This window comes from Tuber melanosporum (genome assembly GCF_000151645.1).
Source record: "Tuber melanosporum whole genome shotgun sequence assembly, scaffold_66, strain Mel28".
NCBI classification, from domain to species: Eukaryota; Fungi; Ascomycota; class Pezizomycetes; order Pezizales; family Tuberaceae; genus Tuber; species Tuber melanosporum.
In genome coordinates, this window is record NW_003299113.1 from 548,632 (window position 1) to 564,442 (window position 15,811).

A 15,811-nucleotide genomic window follows, 5' to 3' on the forward strand; every position below is an offset into this window, starting at 1 on the left:
AGTCTTTATTCCTCTATTTCTTTTGTCAGTGCGGAAGGCATATGGCCGCGGGTAATCTTTGTAGTGTTTCCATTCTATTTCATTTGTTAGCGGAGAAGCGTGCGCAGGAAAAGGAGACACGGGCGGGGAGGGTAGGGGATGTGTGTGATTGCCGACAGACAAGCGCAGAAGGCGGTGGACACGTATGGTGAGCGGAGGAAAGGACATGAGGATGCTTTTTGTCGCTTATTTATACTCCTATCTATTCCTATCTTGTTAGTTAGTTGAGCCAGCAAGAGAGTCGTGGAATAAAAGCATGTCCCCGAACAGGTTGTGGAGCGAGAGTGTGAACTACCCCGCTTTCGGTTGTGAAGACTTTTCACAGCGCCTTTAGTCATAGCCGTTTCGTTTCGGCCCTGCTACCGGATAGCTGTTCCTTTCCAAAAGAATGAGGGAGCCGGGTTGGAACCTCGGTGTTTAAATTTGCTGATATGCCCTCTGCGGAATAAATGGACTATTGAGTTCCGCCGACTGTATCAAATAAGGGTAACTTTGGCCGCATTCCACAATGTTGGGAAGCAGTGAATGCAAGTGATGTTGTAATACAGTACGAGGCTATTATACCTTCAAAAATCGCTGACACCCCCCCCCCACTTTACACCAAAAATGGGCTTTTTTACTTTGCAAAATCTCAGCTTTGTCACCCTATAAAAAATTTTTAAAAATTTGCTAGAGCCTTTGGAGCCATCAATATATCACTATTCATAAGTGACAAGCTCTGTTGGTTGATGGCCATGGCACAATACAAGAAATAACAATTGTGAATATAAGATACTTCTAATTTTATATGGGTTCCCCATACAAAAGGTACATTGCAACAGCATCCAATCTGCCCATGCAGCTCTCAGATCTCAAGGTGGAGTGGAAAAATTGGAATAGTTTTTATGCAGAGATTCTAGGTAATTCCCCACACAATGGAATTAATCTCCTTAATTCTCCATTGCTTTTGGATGAATTGGGCATGTTTAAAATCTGCCATTTTTGGTGTAAAATGGGGGAGGTGTCAGCGAATTCCGAAGATAGCCTCGTACAGTGCAAATCAGCTCTAAGTTAATTTATACGGTAGTCTTATCTCTCCGTCCTCAATCAGCGTCAAGACTACCGCACAGAAAACTAGGTAGAGAAACATGTGGTATCACTTCATGCCAATAGGTTAAGTAAAAGGCTGATATCGGTTTCACAAATTCCGGATGGATCGATTGGACTATCCTCAGGTACCGCAAAAGGTGCTGTACCGGTACTGTACTGTACACGATCATCCTGATTCTCCATAGTCCAATAATTCCCATATAGTGATCCAGCAGTGAAAAACAGAGGAAATGTCCAAATACTTCAGCGAGAATGTCAAATCCCCTAACACAATTATCAACCCGTCGAATAGCTCTAACTTGAATGTTATTGATAGTTGTTTCGGAGTTCTAACCTAGCCATCTCCATTGGACCCCCGCTACAGCAGCATCATGGTATTCGAACCCCCAGGTCGATAACGTGGGGGGCCAGCTCCTACAAACCGAGAGGGTCAGAAGCTAGTGTGATGGCAATGGAGGAGGGGGAGCCGATGGCCGCGCATTGTTATTCCGGGAGGCGGCAGGAGATATTAGGATCTAGAGAATATTTTTCAGGAAATAGATGACTGAAGCCAGCGCTTGCAAGTTGCGATGTTAGTTCCCTGGTGATAGATACCTCATGGCATGGGGGGGGGGCAGCAGACAAAACGTTGGAGTAGCCCGCTTCTACTTCGACTTCGCCGTCAGGAATGAATAATCCGAAATAAATATATCTGTCCTCGTCCGCGCCGTTTTCGCAGAGCTCACTCTGTAATCACGGAAACCTGTTTGACCGCTTACTGTGATTCCAAGCACGAAAATACTCGTGGTGGAGAAGTCGATTGAGGCGAGACTATTGGAAGGGAAACTGGTGATGAAACAAAACTACTGTGCACACCTAAATCCAACAACATATGCGGTGAGTGACATCCCACGATACTGGAATCTCTGATCCTATTTTTCAAGAACCCCCGGTTGAGCAGTCCCCGGGCGTTACAATAGCTATGCCACGTTCTGGTGGCTTCGCCAGTCGGGGTGGGCTCAACGAAGCCAAACGCCAGCAGCCGCCGCCATCTCCAACACTCCCAAGCCCGAGGCGCAGAACCCCAGACGAGCAACAACTACGGCAAACTAAAACCCACTCCTACTCGAGTACAGTACTGTACCACCCCCTGACCCAACCACCCACAAAACGCCATAACGTGTCAAGCGATCCTAAACCTGAGGACTCAGCGCCTAAAGACACCAACCCCAGAACTCTCAACCTCAAAGTCCAAGCCCTCGAAACTCTGACCGTGATCCTCCCTATGTCCCTTCTTCCCAAACGTAACTCGCTGCCATCCCTTCAAAAATGTGATACTATCATAACGCCGTTGATACTCTTCACCACCCCCCCTCCCCAAAGAGGGAAAGCTCGGAAAAATAAGGTATGATTCGCGCCCTCCAAAACCTGAACGAGGCTGAGACAAAAGTGTTATCCCATTTCGGACCAGATTTTTATGCCAACTCTGTACTGTACTGTAGAGGAAGGTAAGAGGAGTTTATGAAGAGGGTTATTGATAGAACTATGATATATTGAAATAAAGATGAGAGAATAATAATTATGGTAATATTATAAGGTGGCACTTTCTTCAAGTCGGTCTAGTGCAATTACCTTCGAGGATATTAAGCATGTTGGGAGCTGGTAGAGCAGATCGGAGGTATAGGCGGTACCCCAGCTTTTAGTTTTTCTCCTCCAACCAAATAGAAAGGTTAGCGTGTTGAGTGATGTTCGATGGCTGGGTGTTGGCAGACTGAGTCTCTATCATCAGAAGGGGTTTAAGAGTAATGAGAGGAATACCGTTCTCCTCTGGGTAGATCTGCCTGAACATAGATCTCCGTGCCCCCGCGATCTTTTAGCATCTTCTGTGCTTCGCAGACTTTTCATGTTGAAATTGGTTCCAGTTTTTGTGAAGATTCTGGGACGTGAGCGCTAATTATCAGTGGGCAGGGATGAAACGCGCTTTTGGCATCCGATTTCATACCCACTTCAAGTTTTACGGGAGTTGCAATATCGAAAATCACCCAGGGTCACCCACCTTCCAGTGACATTTACCAGAAAGATAACGATGATATTAACATGTACATCAGAGCCCATATCTTCGCCCATAAACTTCCCAAACCAAATACAAATTGCACGTCTGAAAGTAGAGTATTGTGGAAAACTATGCGATGGCGAACCAGATCTTCTCCCAACTGCGCAGCATGTTAGTGTTAAACATCTAATTTTTTCTATAAAAAAAAGTAAGTGCGGATCATACGTATTCTTCGGCTCCGGGGGGGGATTTTGCCGTTCATAGATATCGACTTCCTCCTTACCAGTCCAGATATCCATTGTCTCCGGAGGCGTAAGACTATCCTTCTTCCAGATCTTGTGAAAAACGAAGGGGGCCATGAATAGGAGAACGCCGGCGTACTACCGAGGAAAAAAAACTGAAGTAAGCCACCCATCGAATCGTGCCATTAAGAAAGGGAGGGGAAACTACTTTTGCAAAAAATGTCTTAGCAGACCACTCCTCTGGGAAGAAAACGTCAAAGCCGCTAATGGCAATGAAGAAAACCACCATTCCACACCCGTAGTATGCAGCATAGGGCATCAATGGTGACCGGAACGGCAGATCTGCGCGAGTCACCCCCTGCGCGAGATATCCCTTTCGGAAGCGGATAGTAGCGAGGAATAGAGTCAACCAATTGAACAAACTGGACACAGTGGTGATGTTGATGAACCAATCAAAGACCTAACCAATCAAGTTAGTCAACCTCCCTCCCGCTCCCCCTTTTTACGGGAGATTGCGGAGGAACACATACAACTGCAGACTTCTCGGACAGCAACAGGAACGAAAGCATAGTGAGTGAGAAAACGGCCACAACGGCGATGTACGGGATACCCCGCTTGCTGCATTTCGCAAAGACCCTGGGCGCATGACCGGTGATGGCTAGGGCGTAGAGATTGCGGGAGGCCGCATACATGAAACTATTACCGCAGGACCAGGCGGACGTTAAGATGACGGCGTTGATGATGCTCGGGAGGACGTCTATTTAATTCCACAAATGTGAGTCCATGAAGGGAATCTACTTATCCGAAAGGAAACAACAAGCATAACGTACCGATTCCGGCGTTGACGATCGCAGCTACCCATGGGGAAGCTGCAGCCCCGGGAGCACCACTTTTAAGAGCAGTGGTTAGCCCTTTGTCGTTGTATGGGACCTTTACGACAATTACCAGCTATTCATTCTCGGGGAAATGGGAAATCTTTCTCCCGTGCAGCGGAAACCCTACCAAGACACCAATAGCGAAAACACCAAAAACGTAGAAAATCAACACACGCCAGAAAGTACGGCGAACCGCCTTGGGTATGTTTCTCCTAGGGTTCAAAGTCTCGCTCGCGGCGACGCAGATAACCTCTGATCCACCAAATGCGAAACAACTGTTCCAAGTTATATCAGTCATACGTGAATAGTTTTCTTGTCGCTTGCTAGTCCATATATAACGATATTTTTTTCAAAATAAAAAGATAGGTTCAACTAACGCGTTCACGAAAGACTTCAAGAAACCCAAGAATCGACCTGTGTTACCAGGGACGAGATAGGCCCTCATGGCGCCGGGGTTATTCCTGGATAGTGTTAGCATAGACGCTGCAGCAACAGACCAGTCGGTAAATATTTCAGATAGCAGAGCCTTTGAACAACGAGATCGAAGGGTGCGTTCCAAAGGACATTAGAACACCATCGCTCTGTAACGTTAAGGTAAATCAACGATAAGGCTAGACGTCCAGCCCCTCGAGGTCCAGCTGCGCAAAGGCTCCAGTAACACTAACCAGTATCTAAAACCGATGCGATCTTTACTTGGCCCACCACCGAAAAAAAGGATCACCGCCAAGAATAAGAGGCCAATGATCGTTATGATTTTGACACTTGCGAATATGAATTCGGCTTCTCCGTAACCCTCGACGACTAGCTATTGTTAGCCATATTTTGCTACAAGTAACGATTTTGATCCCGGTGGCGTGTTAAGGTACCGAAGATATTGAGCAGGAATATTACGACTAGAATTATGACAATCCAGACTGCTTTGTTTACCTTCCCAGGTGTTAGAAGTGGAAACTATTAGTTGGTTGTTAACCGCACTTACATCGTCGGTCCAATACTCTATTAGCAGTAGCGCAGCGGATACTTCGGCGCAAACTGTCATAGCTGCTCCGAAGCAGTAGTTCCATCCCATAGCAAATCCCCATGAGGGGTCTAGGTAGCTGATTGTTCAGTCAGTAATATTCTGTAGCTGAGTTCGTCTTAGATATCAAAAGGAGCCAGCCTACCGGTGTGCATAAACCGTCAAACCCCCAGGAATAGGGAGCCATGTAGTCATCTACATTGAATTAGCTCAATCGCCCAAAAACAGAACTCAAAGGACACTAAGGGAAAGGAAAAGACAACTCACCTCTCCAATAGCCAACATCAATGAATAGATAACAGTGCCAACGATAGTATAAGCCAAAAGAATGCTCAATGGTCCGGCCCTAACCAGCGCAGCACCAGAGCCAACAAACAACCCCGTCCCAATGATGCCCCCAATAGCGATAAATTGAACATGTCTTGCCTTCAGACCCCTCCTCACGTGTCCGAATTCCTTTCCGTCCACTAGCCCGGTGTAAGGAACAGCTTCACCAGACTTGCTATTCTCGAGGTCGCCGCCCTCTCCTTCCTTTTTACCGAATACGTATCCCGGGACCTTTTCCTCCTCCGACATGTTGGACATAACCTCGTGGTGGGTGATGGTGTGTTGTAGTAGATTTAAACTGATGCTGGAACCGGAAGATGGAGTGAGAAGAGAGAAGGGAGGGGAATAAATTGGGACCTCTGGTATGGTTATATAATAGGGTGTGGGATCGACCCGAGACACTCAGCGGGTATGATGTATGATAGATATCTATATGCTAGACCGTTGGGTAGACGGGTGCTATACTTGATAGGGTCTATCCTTTCCTTCCTCCCACATCCCTACCTACTCCCCTTAGAACCGCAAGCAATGCCTTACTTACTCCCCTAAATCTGGTAATTCGCGCTCCATCTAAATTCAGACACCCAGCATAGCCCATCTGCAGGAGGCGGATTGACTGATGGGCTCGATTGTTCTTCTGTATGCGACTACCAGTTAGCACTTGCAACCCGATACCTACTTAGCATAAGTTACGCCACCGCTCTATATCTACCTCCGATGCTATACCCATAGCACCTATAATACTTACATTCCTACGGTACATACATATTTCCTGTAACATTCACCTCGCCAACACCTTGCGCAACTCTCTCTCGGCAACTCCCTCATCCAACCCTCATTAGATTTGACCCAACCCAATTAATCCTTGCTGGTCTTTAGGTCGCAAACGATAGCAGCACAGCCAGGAGTCTCAGGTGCAAAGCCGGGGGGAGGGGGGAGCGTACCTTCGGTCAAGTTGCTTGATCTGGACTTGTCTGCGGTACTCCCAGGCTAATATCATATGAAGGGGAAAGTTGTGATGAGCCAGTAGAAAAGGAGGATGTTCACACCCTATGTCTTTCCCTTATTTCTTGCTCTTTTGACTTCTACATTTTTTACTTTGGCCATTGCTTTTGCGCTATTTATAAGGACTAGTTATTATGGGGATCCCTTTAGCGCTATTTTTTCGGTTTTTCTACTTCCTTGGGAAGGGGGGTTTCAGGGTGTTTTCCGAGGAGGCTGGAATGGCGGTCCCCCGTGACTTCGCGTTGGAATGAAGTTTAAGACACTACAAGCAAGTACGAGTACAGTACTGTGCCAGTACGAGTACAACGCTCCAGCACAACAATGTAGAGAGACATTTCCACCAAATTCAGCCAAACACCCGGCCAGAAAGAAGGAGAGGCGGGAAGGTGTCGAGAAAGGATCGCCGCGAATTCGTACATTGCCCCTCGGACACAATGCCTGCCTGCCGCACCACCTGTACGAAATCGCCCTGCCTCCGGCATCCTCCAAAACTTAGAGTGCAGGGTGTGCGGGCGTCAGTGAGGTAATCCCGGTTTTGAGTGGTCAAAATTTGGTGGGTGTGACCAGACGGGTACGAAGGGCAAAAAGCCTTCGCGCTTTTCTGATGATGGACGAAAACCAGGCGAACCTTCAACCAGAGTTGCCCTCGGGATACTGCCCCCTGAGCGGCGGAAGCTGCCAGCGGGCCAGTCGCACCTCCTTCACCTCAGCCCCGTACGATACACCACACACAACCCATAGATAATCCCAAGGCAGACAGAACTACCTCATCCTCTTGCAATAGAGAAAGATGGCGGAAGGTATGGTGCGAAGCAGAAAGTCCATCTTGCATAAAAAAAACAAAAAAGGAGATCAACCGATAATAACCTTCGACGCCCTATTCCAAACAGGCTAGTAAGACGGGGTTCTGTGGCACTAGCAAAGCCGGTATGTTTCCGATAAGTATCCACCCCAGGCGGTGCCATGTGCGGAGGAAGGGACTCGGGGTGTGGGGGATGGGGTCTAGGTTATAGGCTGAAAGTCAAGTTGCCAGAGGAAATATTTGTGTTCTGGGGGAAGGTACGGTAGCTGCGTGAAACGGTCGAGCACAAGTTGTGGTACAGTACCAGTAAGTTGCCTAATCGGACTCGAGTAGTTGTACGAGTACAGTACTGCACATGAGTACGACATAGTCGTTCTAGATCGTGCACTTGTTGAGAGTGATTACTTGACTACTAGTACAGTAGTGCTCATGGCTAATATTTCCCCAGCGGTGCCGTGGATTTCTGCTTCCAGTGGTCCAGAAAACCCGGTACTATACTACCGGTAGTGCACTGTGCCATAGATTTTGGATGTTTGTCAAATTCGCAAGGAAATTTGGTTTATAGTTCCCGGGGAGAAGTTTTCGTATGATACCGGTACTCGCACTGTACAGGTACAGTACAAGGCAGGGAAAGTTGATCAGCAAAATAACCCTGTCATGTGCGGAAACATCTCCCCTAGTACAGTACTCGCAACCATGTGCAAGTGCCCCGGGGAGAATGATTTCGTGCATAACAAAGGTTACTCAGCGGGTTAACCTACTGTAACTGTAACTTAACCACCGGTATTCACTAGCTTTATGAAGAATCCTATCATAAGCCACACTTTATTTTAACCTCTCGGTAGAAAAGCGACTTTCACCGGCTCGCACGATAACGGTAACTCGATGAAGAGTGAAGCACGAGAACGGATAACTACAGACTATATCAGCACGCTAAGGTTGACCTGTGATTGCTCGCCCCCAATAACTGTAGGGGTTTTTAAGCCTTATCGCATCTGCTCGTACTCGAGCACTCGAGTAGAGAAGAGGGGCGAAGTGGGGGAGGGCCAATTTGGTTTGTGTCTCAAGGTCTTGGCGAAGGGGTGCAACACCAAGATATCATACTCGTGGCGGGATTAGGCAGTGGGACAGTGAGATGCAGCTGGCCATATCATACCATAATTGAATTCTTTTTAGGGGACCTAGGCAGCCCCGTTGGCACAGGTCATCCATACATAATTAACATCATCCATTCAAATAACTCAGTGTCAGCTCTCCTTTGCCCAGTGTCGCCGATACTGGAGAGCAAAATTTAAGCGTATGATAAATGATTTTTTTATCATATCATACTCATCCAGGAATGGTTTCTTCCCTGCCCTTTGGCGAGAATCACCTTGTCTTACAAAGATAGAGTTTAACCCATAGAGCTAAAGATTTCCCATATCATACAATTCTCCATCCCCCTTGATACTCCCGGCAAGAGAAAGCCAAATCCTTCTCGCAATCATGCCACCAATGCAGATTGCTGCCCTTGTACTACCCTCTTCCTGACTCTTTTAAATGTATAAGTATTGCTGGTCAATTCATTTTTACCTTATCATATTGAATAGACCTAAGGTACTATCTCAACTAATAGATAATACCCGGGGATATTTTTGCTCCACACTCAGTCAGATACCGGGGGTGAGGATTTAAACCCCATTCCTCCTCTACGGCAATTGCGCTGTCGTCCTTTGGGAACAGTTTCCTGGACCCTCCTAACCGACACTATCCTTTGTACTCGAGTACCAAGCTAGACTCTTTCAAAAATTTAGTATATACACAACCGGAAGGGAGCACAACCATAAACACAGCACCCCACCCCCTCATATCTCCCCAAAGACACAAAATCCAGGGCCCAAAATGGATGTTTTTGATGGTACACACGATGTCCCCTACCTGCCAACCTAATAACTAGGATCAACCGGTGCATCCTGACCCAGTACGCCCTTCTCACTCCCCGTATGCCCCTCTACACCCCTACTCCCGCCTCCGGGGTGGAGCTGCACATCTCTCAGATACCTAGCCCCACCCGCCGCGACCCCGGGCTCTCGAGCAACCCTACCACTACTGTTTATATATTTGGGGTCTACTTCCCTTATCCTCCCCCCATCATTCACTCATTAACCAACCAGCACGAAAGGGTTTTTATATGCTTGGGGGAGTAAGTTACGATATCCTAGGAACACTATGGTGCCGTTTCCCATCGACTAGGTCATCAGATTATACATCCTCAGCGCCCGGATGGGCGATACCTAGCTCTTAGGAGTCGCTACTTTTGCCGGACCTTGATTTTTTACAGGATACTCTGCGCCGTCGGTGGCACGGGGCTCGCGGCGGGAAAAGCCGCTGTTGCGGTAAGATATATAGGTGACTTCGGCCACGGTCGGCTTGGCTTGATTAAGTTCAAGGATTTTCCGGCGGTTGTGATTGTGGACTGACGTCAGGTTAGTGTGAATTTACGGTATATCGATCGCCTCCTATGTGACATAGCGGGATTTTGGGAGAACAGGTTGATTTTACCGCTGGTCTAGCGGTCGTTTGCTAAGCTTAACGAGTGACCGGTGGTGTTCATAACTTGGCTGCTAATCTAACATGAACTCTTGTGACTTCGAACCCGTTGCGATTCTGGGACGGATAAGTTATCGACAAGCAGGAGAGGGGCTGAGGCAGGAGGATTGCTGTATCGGCTATGGCACTCAAAGTGCCTTGCTATATACCCCAAGTAACCCCTACACGGGTTATCGGTATTCGGAATCCCATAGACCTCCAAATACTATAGTAGTATGCTAGCTCACCGGCCAAGCTCCCGGACTCCCCGAGGCTCGCATGATTATGGTATCGTATTCCTATATCGTATTCCAACAGACACCTTGTCAAGTTGAGAGAGTGATTTTTGGTGAAGAAAATTACTTTATCCTACAATCACCTCAACTTTCAAAATATCAAAACATCTGACATTGTTAAAACATCTCCGGAAAAAACTAATATATTATATTCCCCGCACAGACTCCAAACTCCCCTGTGAATACAACCATTCTCCAGAATAAGCTTTGAAAAAGTCCGCTCAATTCTGTGGAAGGAACAAGTAGATATGTAAGTAGCCTTCCCTTCACAGACGAGGGAATATTTTTTTAGCGAGTACTACTTCCCGGCGCCGTCGATATCTGTCTCCTCGCCGATGCTTTTCTCCGTCTCCACTCTGCAAATAAATCTATCAGCATTCTTAGCTTTTGTAGACTATGCTGAGAGGGAAAGGAAAAATAGAGTGGGAGAGCTAGAGATAGCATGCCCAGAAACCCGTTTGCACCCCACCCCGGCTCCCAGCTTTTATCCAGTTGTGGTGGCCGGTTCGTCCCGGCTAGCCGGTAAGAAAGTGTGAAGCAGGCTGCGCGACACCACCTAATACCACAAGCGCGAGTCTATGCATGCCCCCAGCCAGCGTTAGACTAATAAGGAGGTGCGCCCCGAGCTTAATCCTGTTTATTACGCAGCAGCAGATTCCCGGCCTAAACGCACGCCCTAACCCACCAGTTTTATAATTGGTGGATCTTCCCAACACTCAAGAGGATGGGTTCTCTCAAACCTAATAAGGCAAGGCGAAAGGTCCGCCGCAGCACCAGGACCCCCATTTGACGCCAAAGCCGCATCGTCCAAGCTGATAAACTCCTTAAGCCCCGGCTGCTTCTGCAGGCCTGCCATGCCCGCGCTGGCCGAACTCATGGACTGCAAATTTGGCGTGCCAGCTTCGTTGGTGGCCTCCAGCATCGCGCGGGCCATATCTGCATCCCCCCCCATTGCCAGAGGGATCAGGCACACCGTGTCCAGGTCCACCCCCTTCAACTCCCTCGTCAGGTCTTCCTTCCTAGAGTACTGTGGGAACTCCTCCGATAAGTTGTTGGAAGGGGAGTCCTTCCTTGACGATTGCTATGGCACAGAGGGGTCAGAGTCTATAAATACAAGGACAACGACCTATTGGCCGCATCGCGCTTAATCTAATATATTACCCTGGAATCACCGTCACGAAATTTGTCTATGCAATAGCCGCAAAGCGCCCGGCGGCCATATACGAGTCCCACAATACAAGTACAGTACTGTAAAAACTCAAATGGAAGGAAAATGAGCTAGAGGGCTGTAGTCGCCTCCCCTAGTAAGGCGCTATGCCTATTTCTCTTTTGTCTAAACTGGGGGCCAATTTTTCGGTATTCTCCCATCACATGGCCGGGAAGGGGAATTCCAACGTCCTAGCATATTAGAAACACCTTTAAGTGGATTCCTAGTAGAATAAAAACCAGGTTGATCCTAACTCATTTTCCTTCCACTTGAGCTCTTACAGTGTAGCAGAAGATCACCCAGACCCAACCAAAGGGCCAAACTTTGTTGATTACAATAGCAGTCCTTGAGAGCGCTCGGACATTATGAGCACATCTGATAGGCCTGTACAATGGCAGGCCTCCTCGCCAACCAAAGGTTCTCCCTAAATGAGGTGAACCCCCTCTCCTTCCCAAAGCTAGGCGCATCCTCCGCCATCTCTTCCACCTTCCCAAAACCAAGCTCCCCAGGCAACAAATCGTAAATAGCCCGAGCACACTCGGGCTGAATGTAATAGCATTGCGCAAGATATTTCATCTGAATGATTAGATACTCTACCAACCCCAGGGCAGCAGCGGTATTATGGTGGAGGCCTACATGCCCCCTGCCGCTCATGGCGCAGACATAGAGCTCTCGCTCCTGGTTGTATTCCCCAAGCGTGCACTTAGAATAATGGCCTTGACGGGAGATGACATTGTCGGATACTTAGTATGGCGCTTCGGCGGTGTCGGGACGGAATTTATTGACAAAGCTGTTGGGGGCATAGTGAGGGTTTCCGCTGATGTTCCCGTCGCTACGGAAGGGGCCACCAAAGCTCATGCTTGCGTTGGAGCGGGACCTGAAGGGGCAGTTTACTGGGTAGTCTTATCAGTAGGAGAAAGGTAGGAGATAGTATCCTACCTGGGACATTGTGAAAGTTGATGCCAATACGATGATACTGAGCATCACGGTAGAAGACCATTCTGAATTGGAGAAGCATGTCTGGGCTATCCTCGATACCAGGGACCATACTTCCTGGAGAAAAAGCCGATTGCTCTACATCGCGATGATAGTTTTCCGGATTCTTGTTCAAGACGAGTCTTCCAAAATCTTGCATCTATCGCCCAGTCAGCAGAATGTACAAAGCGTCTTACCTCTTCCCAGGAGACCAACAGGAAATCCCATTCCTGGACAAATCCCGATTACGTCAAAGGGATCGAAACCGAGCTTCACCCGGCCGGCCTCTTCGGGTTTCATGACTCGAGCTTTCGCCGTCCAGGAGACTAGCTCTCCTTTCTCTATAGTTTGCCAGAGATCTCTTTTGGAGAAATCGGGATCATCGCCTACAGATTCTTATCCAACTCCCGGTATCAACAAACTGGGCCTTACCACATCTCTGAATAGCGTCAGCCTAGGCGAGCTGCGCAGAACCCTGATCGCAGATAAAGTGCGTATGCAACAGGAATCGTCCATACACACCATTTAAAAGTGTGACAGCCAAACCCGTGCATTCTCCGCCAGCCTTTTGAATGCCCATGGTTACTAAAAAGCATCATGCCTGCATGGCTGCTGGTTCTCTATATCAGTCTCACTCCAGCAACCTCTCATTCATAAAATCCCTTTCTGGAACATTAACCAGAAAGCAGAATGTGGCCTTAAGGTTACCTGTACAATCCAACAGGAAGTTTGCAGGGTTGCGCTATTGAGACCAAAATTTAATGACATCCGGGCCCCGCATTGGGTCGCGACAGAAGAAAACGGGCTATGCAAGCGAGTATTGGTCAGTACCCACCCATCCACCGAAAGATACAAGCACGAACCCAATTGAGTCCAACAATATCGCAGCTTCAGTCTTTAGTATAGTGCTTGATGGCAAAGCTGGGCGGGTCACGACATTGGTCCGGAAACTCTTTGCCAAATGTAGCGGTTGAAAAATGCATGAATATCTCTGTCTCTTTCCCTTCCCCGCTCTACAGGTCGGCCTATCATTGTTAAATAAGGTTGTGTGAAGCTGGGTTTAAATATTCTTTATACCTTTGTAAATCCCAACATGTCCTTAGTGCATTTGAAATACCCAAAGGCACCAGATCCGGCCGGATGTACCATACCCATCCCATTGTTAATATTAGAGGGCGGGGTATAAAATTTTCTTACGTTCCAGAGTTTTCGGTCCGTTGAACGTCTGCTGTTTCTGGAATAAGAATGTACCACTTGCCACTGGAAACACCAACGTTCTTGCTATGTGCAGGGTCATGTCAGGGAATGCCTTCATTGTTGGTAAAGTATGGCCCATCGTCCCCCCTTTTCCACTGGTAACGGCCCCGGTGATGCGTGCGGCAATCTCTGTAGGTCCAGGATCATGCTGCTGGAAACCCAAAGCCTCCCGCTCGGCACGGGGATCAAGGCCTGCTTCTCCTAAATCAGATGCAGCACCCTGAATATGGTAAGCGAGTGGATCTCCCGAGTTTCTGCTGGTCATTTATGCGTTCGGCCTTACGATATCAGTGCAGATGGATAGTGGAAAAACAGTGCTATAACACAAAACCGATTCCCAGCTATTAAATACCGGTATGGCGCTACCCGCTATACTCCTCCGTGGAATAATAAATCCCCTTGCACGAACCCAGTAGGCGTCATGAGAATGTGCTAAAAGACCGGGCACAAGTCGGGGGTATGATATTCCGTCAAAATGAGTTGCCGGTATTTTGATACCAGCACCACCACACAGTTTGACGCCAAGAGAGCACTCAATCTAAGTCCAACGGGTGCTGCGAGTACTGTACTCGGATATGGATGTAAAAATCGAGTATGCGCGGAACCGGGTTATTGTTGGAAGTGTTAAGCTGGCCAGAACAACTGAAGAGATCGACAGCCTCTAGTGTAGAATAACCCAGAACAAAACTTGGCAGACACAACACAATCCTGATGACAACAGTATGATGTTAGAGTGAGAATGATTTACAAAAACCTGATTTCTTTAGTGAATTATGATGACTTGTCAAAGATAAATGAATAGAAAGTGACAAAAATAAGAGAGTATGAACTAAAGCAGAAGCACTTCCCAACAAAGATTTTGAAAACTCTCTTCAAGTTACACCGAACGCATTTACAAATGAGTCATTCCAATCTCACTACGAATAGTGATACCAGCACAATTGAAGGAGCAGCAGAAGTCTCTTTCGATGATTACATTCAATGGTATCTGTCACGAATGTGGCTTGGCACGGAAAAGGTTTTCACATGACTCATGATTATAAGTCATAGGTATGTTATTGTTTCACACATATGACTCATTAAGGTCATATGACTTATTATATTATGTTTCGCACATGACTCGATTATGAGTCATGGGATGTTTGCCTGGTGAGAATGCCTTGCGAGTGTGCCTTATGGGTATGCCTTGCATATATGATTTATGTTTTGCACATGACCTCATTATGAGGTCATGGGTTTCATGCATATGACTCATTCGAGTCATATGACTTGTTTATTATGTTATGATTGGTTTATGAGTTTCTACATATGACCTTGCGATGAGGTCATGGGTTTTGAATATGTGACCACTTTGGTCACATGATTAGTTTGTTATGATTTGGTTTCGCACATGTGACCACTTTAGGTCACATGACTATGGGTGGGAAGAACACTATATAAGGAGGCCGATGCGGCCGAGGAGGATAGGTTCTTCACACTTTGTTCTAAGTACTTTTCCTACTTATTACTTTAACGAATATAAAATACCTTTACAATCTTTATCTCTATTGCAATATTTATCGTTACACAGCGGAAGGCTCTTCACAGAGAAGAGTTAGAAAAAGCTTACAATAGGCGTTCCTGATAGAAGACAGAGGTCTTGTACTATCAGTAACATAGGTAAAGGCCTAGTACTATTGTAAAACAAAGAAAGAAGAAGGAGAAGAGAATTATCGTTCCTCGTCACCAAGAACTAACCATCCGAAGAGGGATCATTACAGCATCACGGAATCCTTCAATCGAACAACTATAGAATACCAACTATACAGAGGAGACAAGGTGACTTGAACTCTACTAGTTATCCTACTGGTTCCAAATTTAGTGTAAGTATAACAAAAAGAATTAGTAAAAATAAAACTAAAAGTTGAAACAGGTAAGCAAAATGAAGTACAGGAGTGTCACGAACGTGGCTTAGCGAGGAAAGGGTTTTCACGTGACACATGGTTATGAGTCACAGGTATGTTATTGTTTTGCGCATATAACTCATTCGGGTTATATGATTTGTTATGTGTGGGATTTGTGATGCTTTCGCACATGGCT

At 47.0% G+C, this 15,811-nt stretch overlaps 2 protein-coding genes; both read right to left on the bottom strand.

The window, feature by feature from the left end:
* Positions 1 to 3,289: 3,289 nt before the first annotated feature.
* GSTUM_00010098001 (uncharacterized protein) lies at positions 3,290 to 5,936 on the bottom strand (the record flags this gene model as incomplete). XM_002841058.2 has 12 exons in its annotated part: positions 5,563 to 5,936; positions 5,441 to 5,490; positions 5,257 to 5,374; positions 5,144 to 5,204; positions 4,937 to 5,078; positions 4,655 to 4,738; positions 4,405 to 4,552; positions 4,233 to 4,332; positions 3,933 to 4,159; positions 3,611 to 3,862; positions 3,386 to 3,540; positions 3,290 to 3,320 (listed from the first exon to the last, which is right to left on the bottom strand). Exons 1-12 carry the CDS (start codon positions 5,869 to 5,871, stop codon positions 3,290 to 3,292), a joined length of 1,677 nt encoding a protein of 558 aa, XP_002841104.1. The 5' UTR covers positions 5,872 to 5,936.
* A 6,308-nt stretch (positions 5,937 to 12,244) lies between these two features.
* Positions 12,245 to 13,635, bottom strand: GSTUM_00010099001 (uncharacterized protein; the record flags this gene model as incomplete). The annotated part of the gene is made up of 9 exons (XM_002841059.1): positions 12,245 to 12,393; positions 12,440 to 12,635; positions 12,692 to 12,834; positions 12,881 to 12,912; positions 12,950 to 13,095; positions 13,155 to 13,183; positions 13,228 to 13,280; positions 13,339 to 13,488; positions 13,553 to 13,635. The coding sequence occupies 9 exons, from the start codon at positions 13,633 to 13,635 to the stop codon at positions 12,245 to 12,247; spliced, it is 981 nt and encodes a 326-aa protein (XP_002841105.1).
* Positions 13,636 to 15,811: the final 2,176 nt, after the last annotated feature.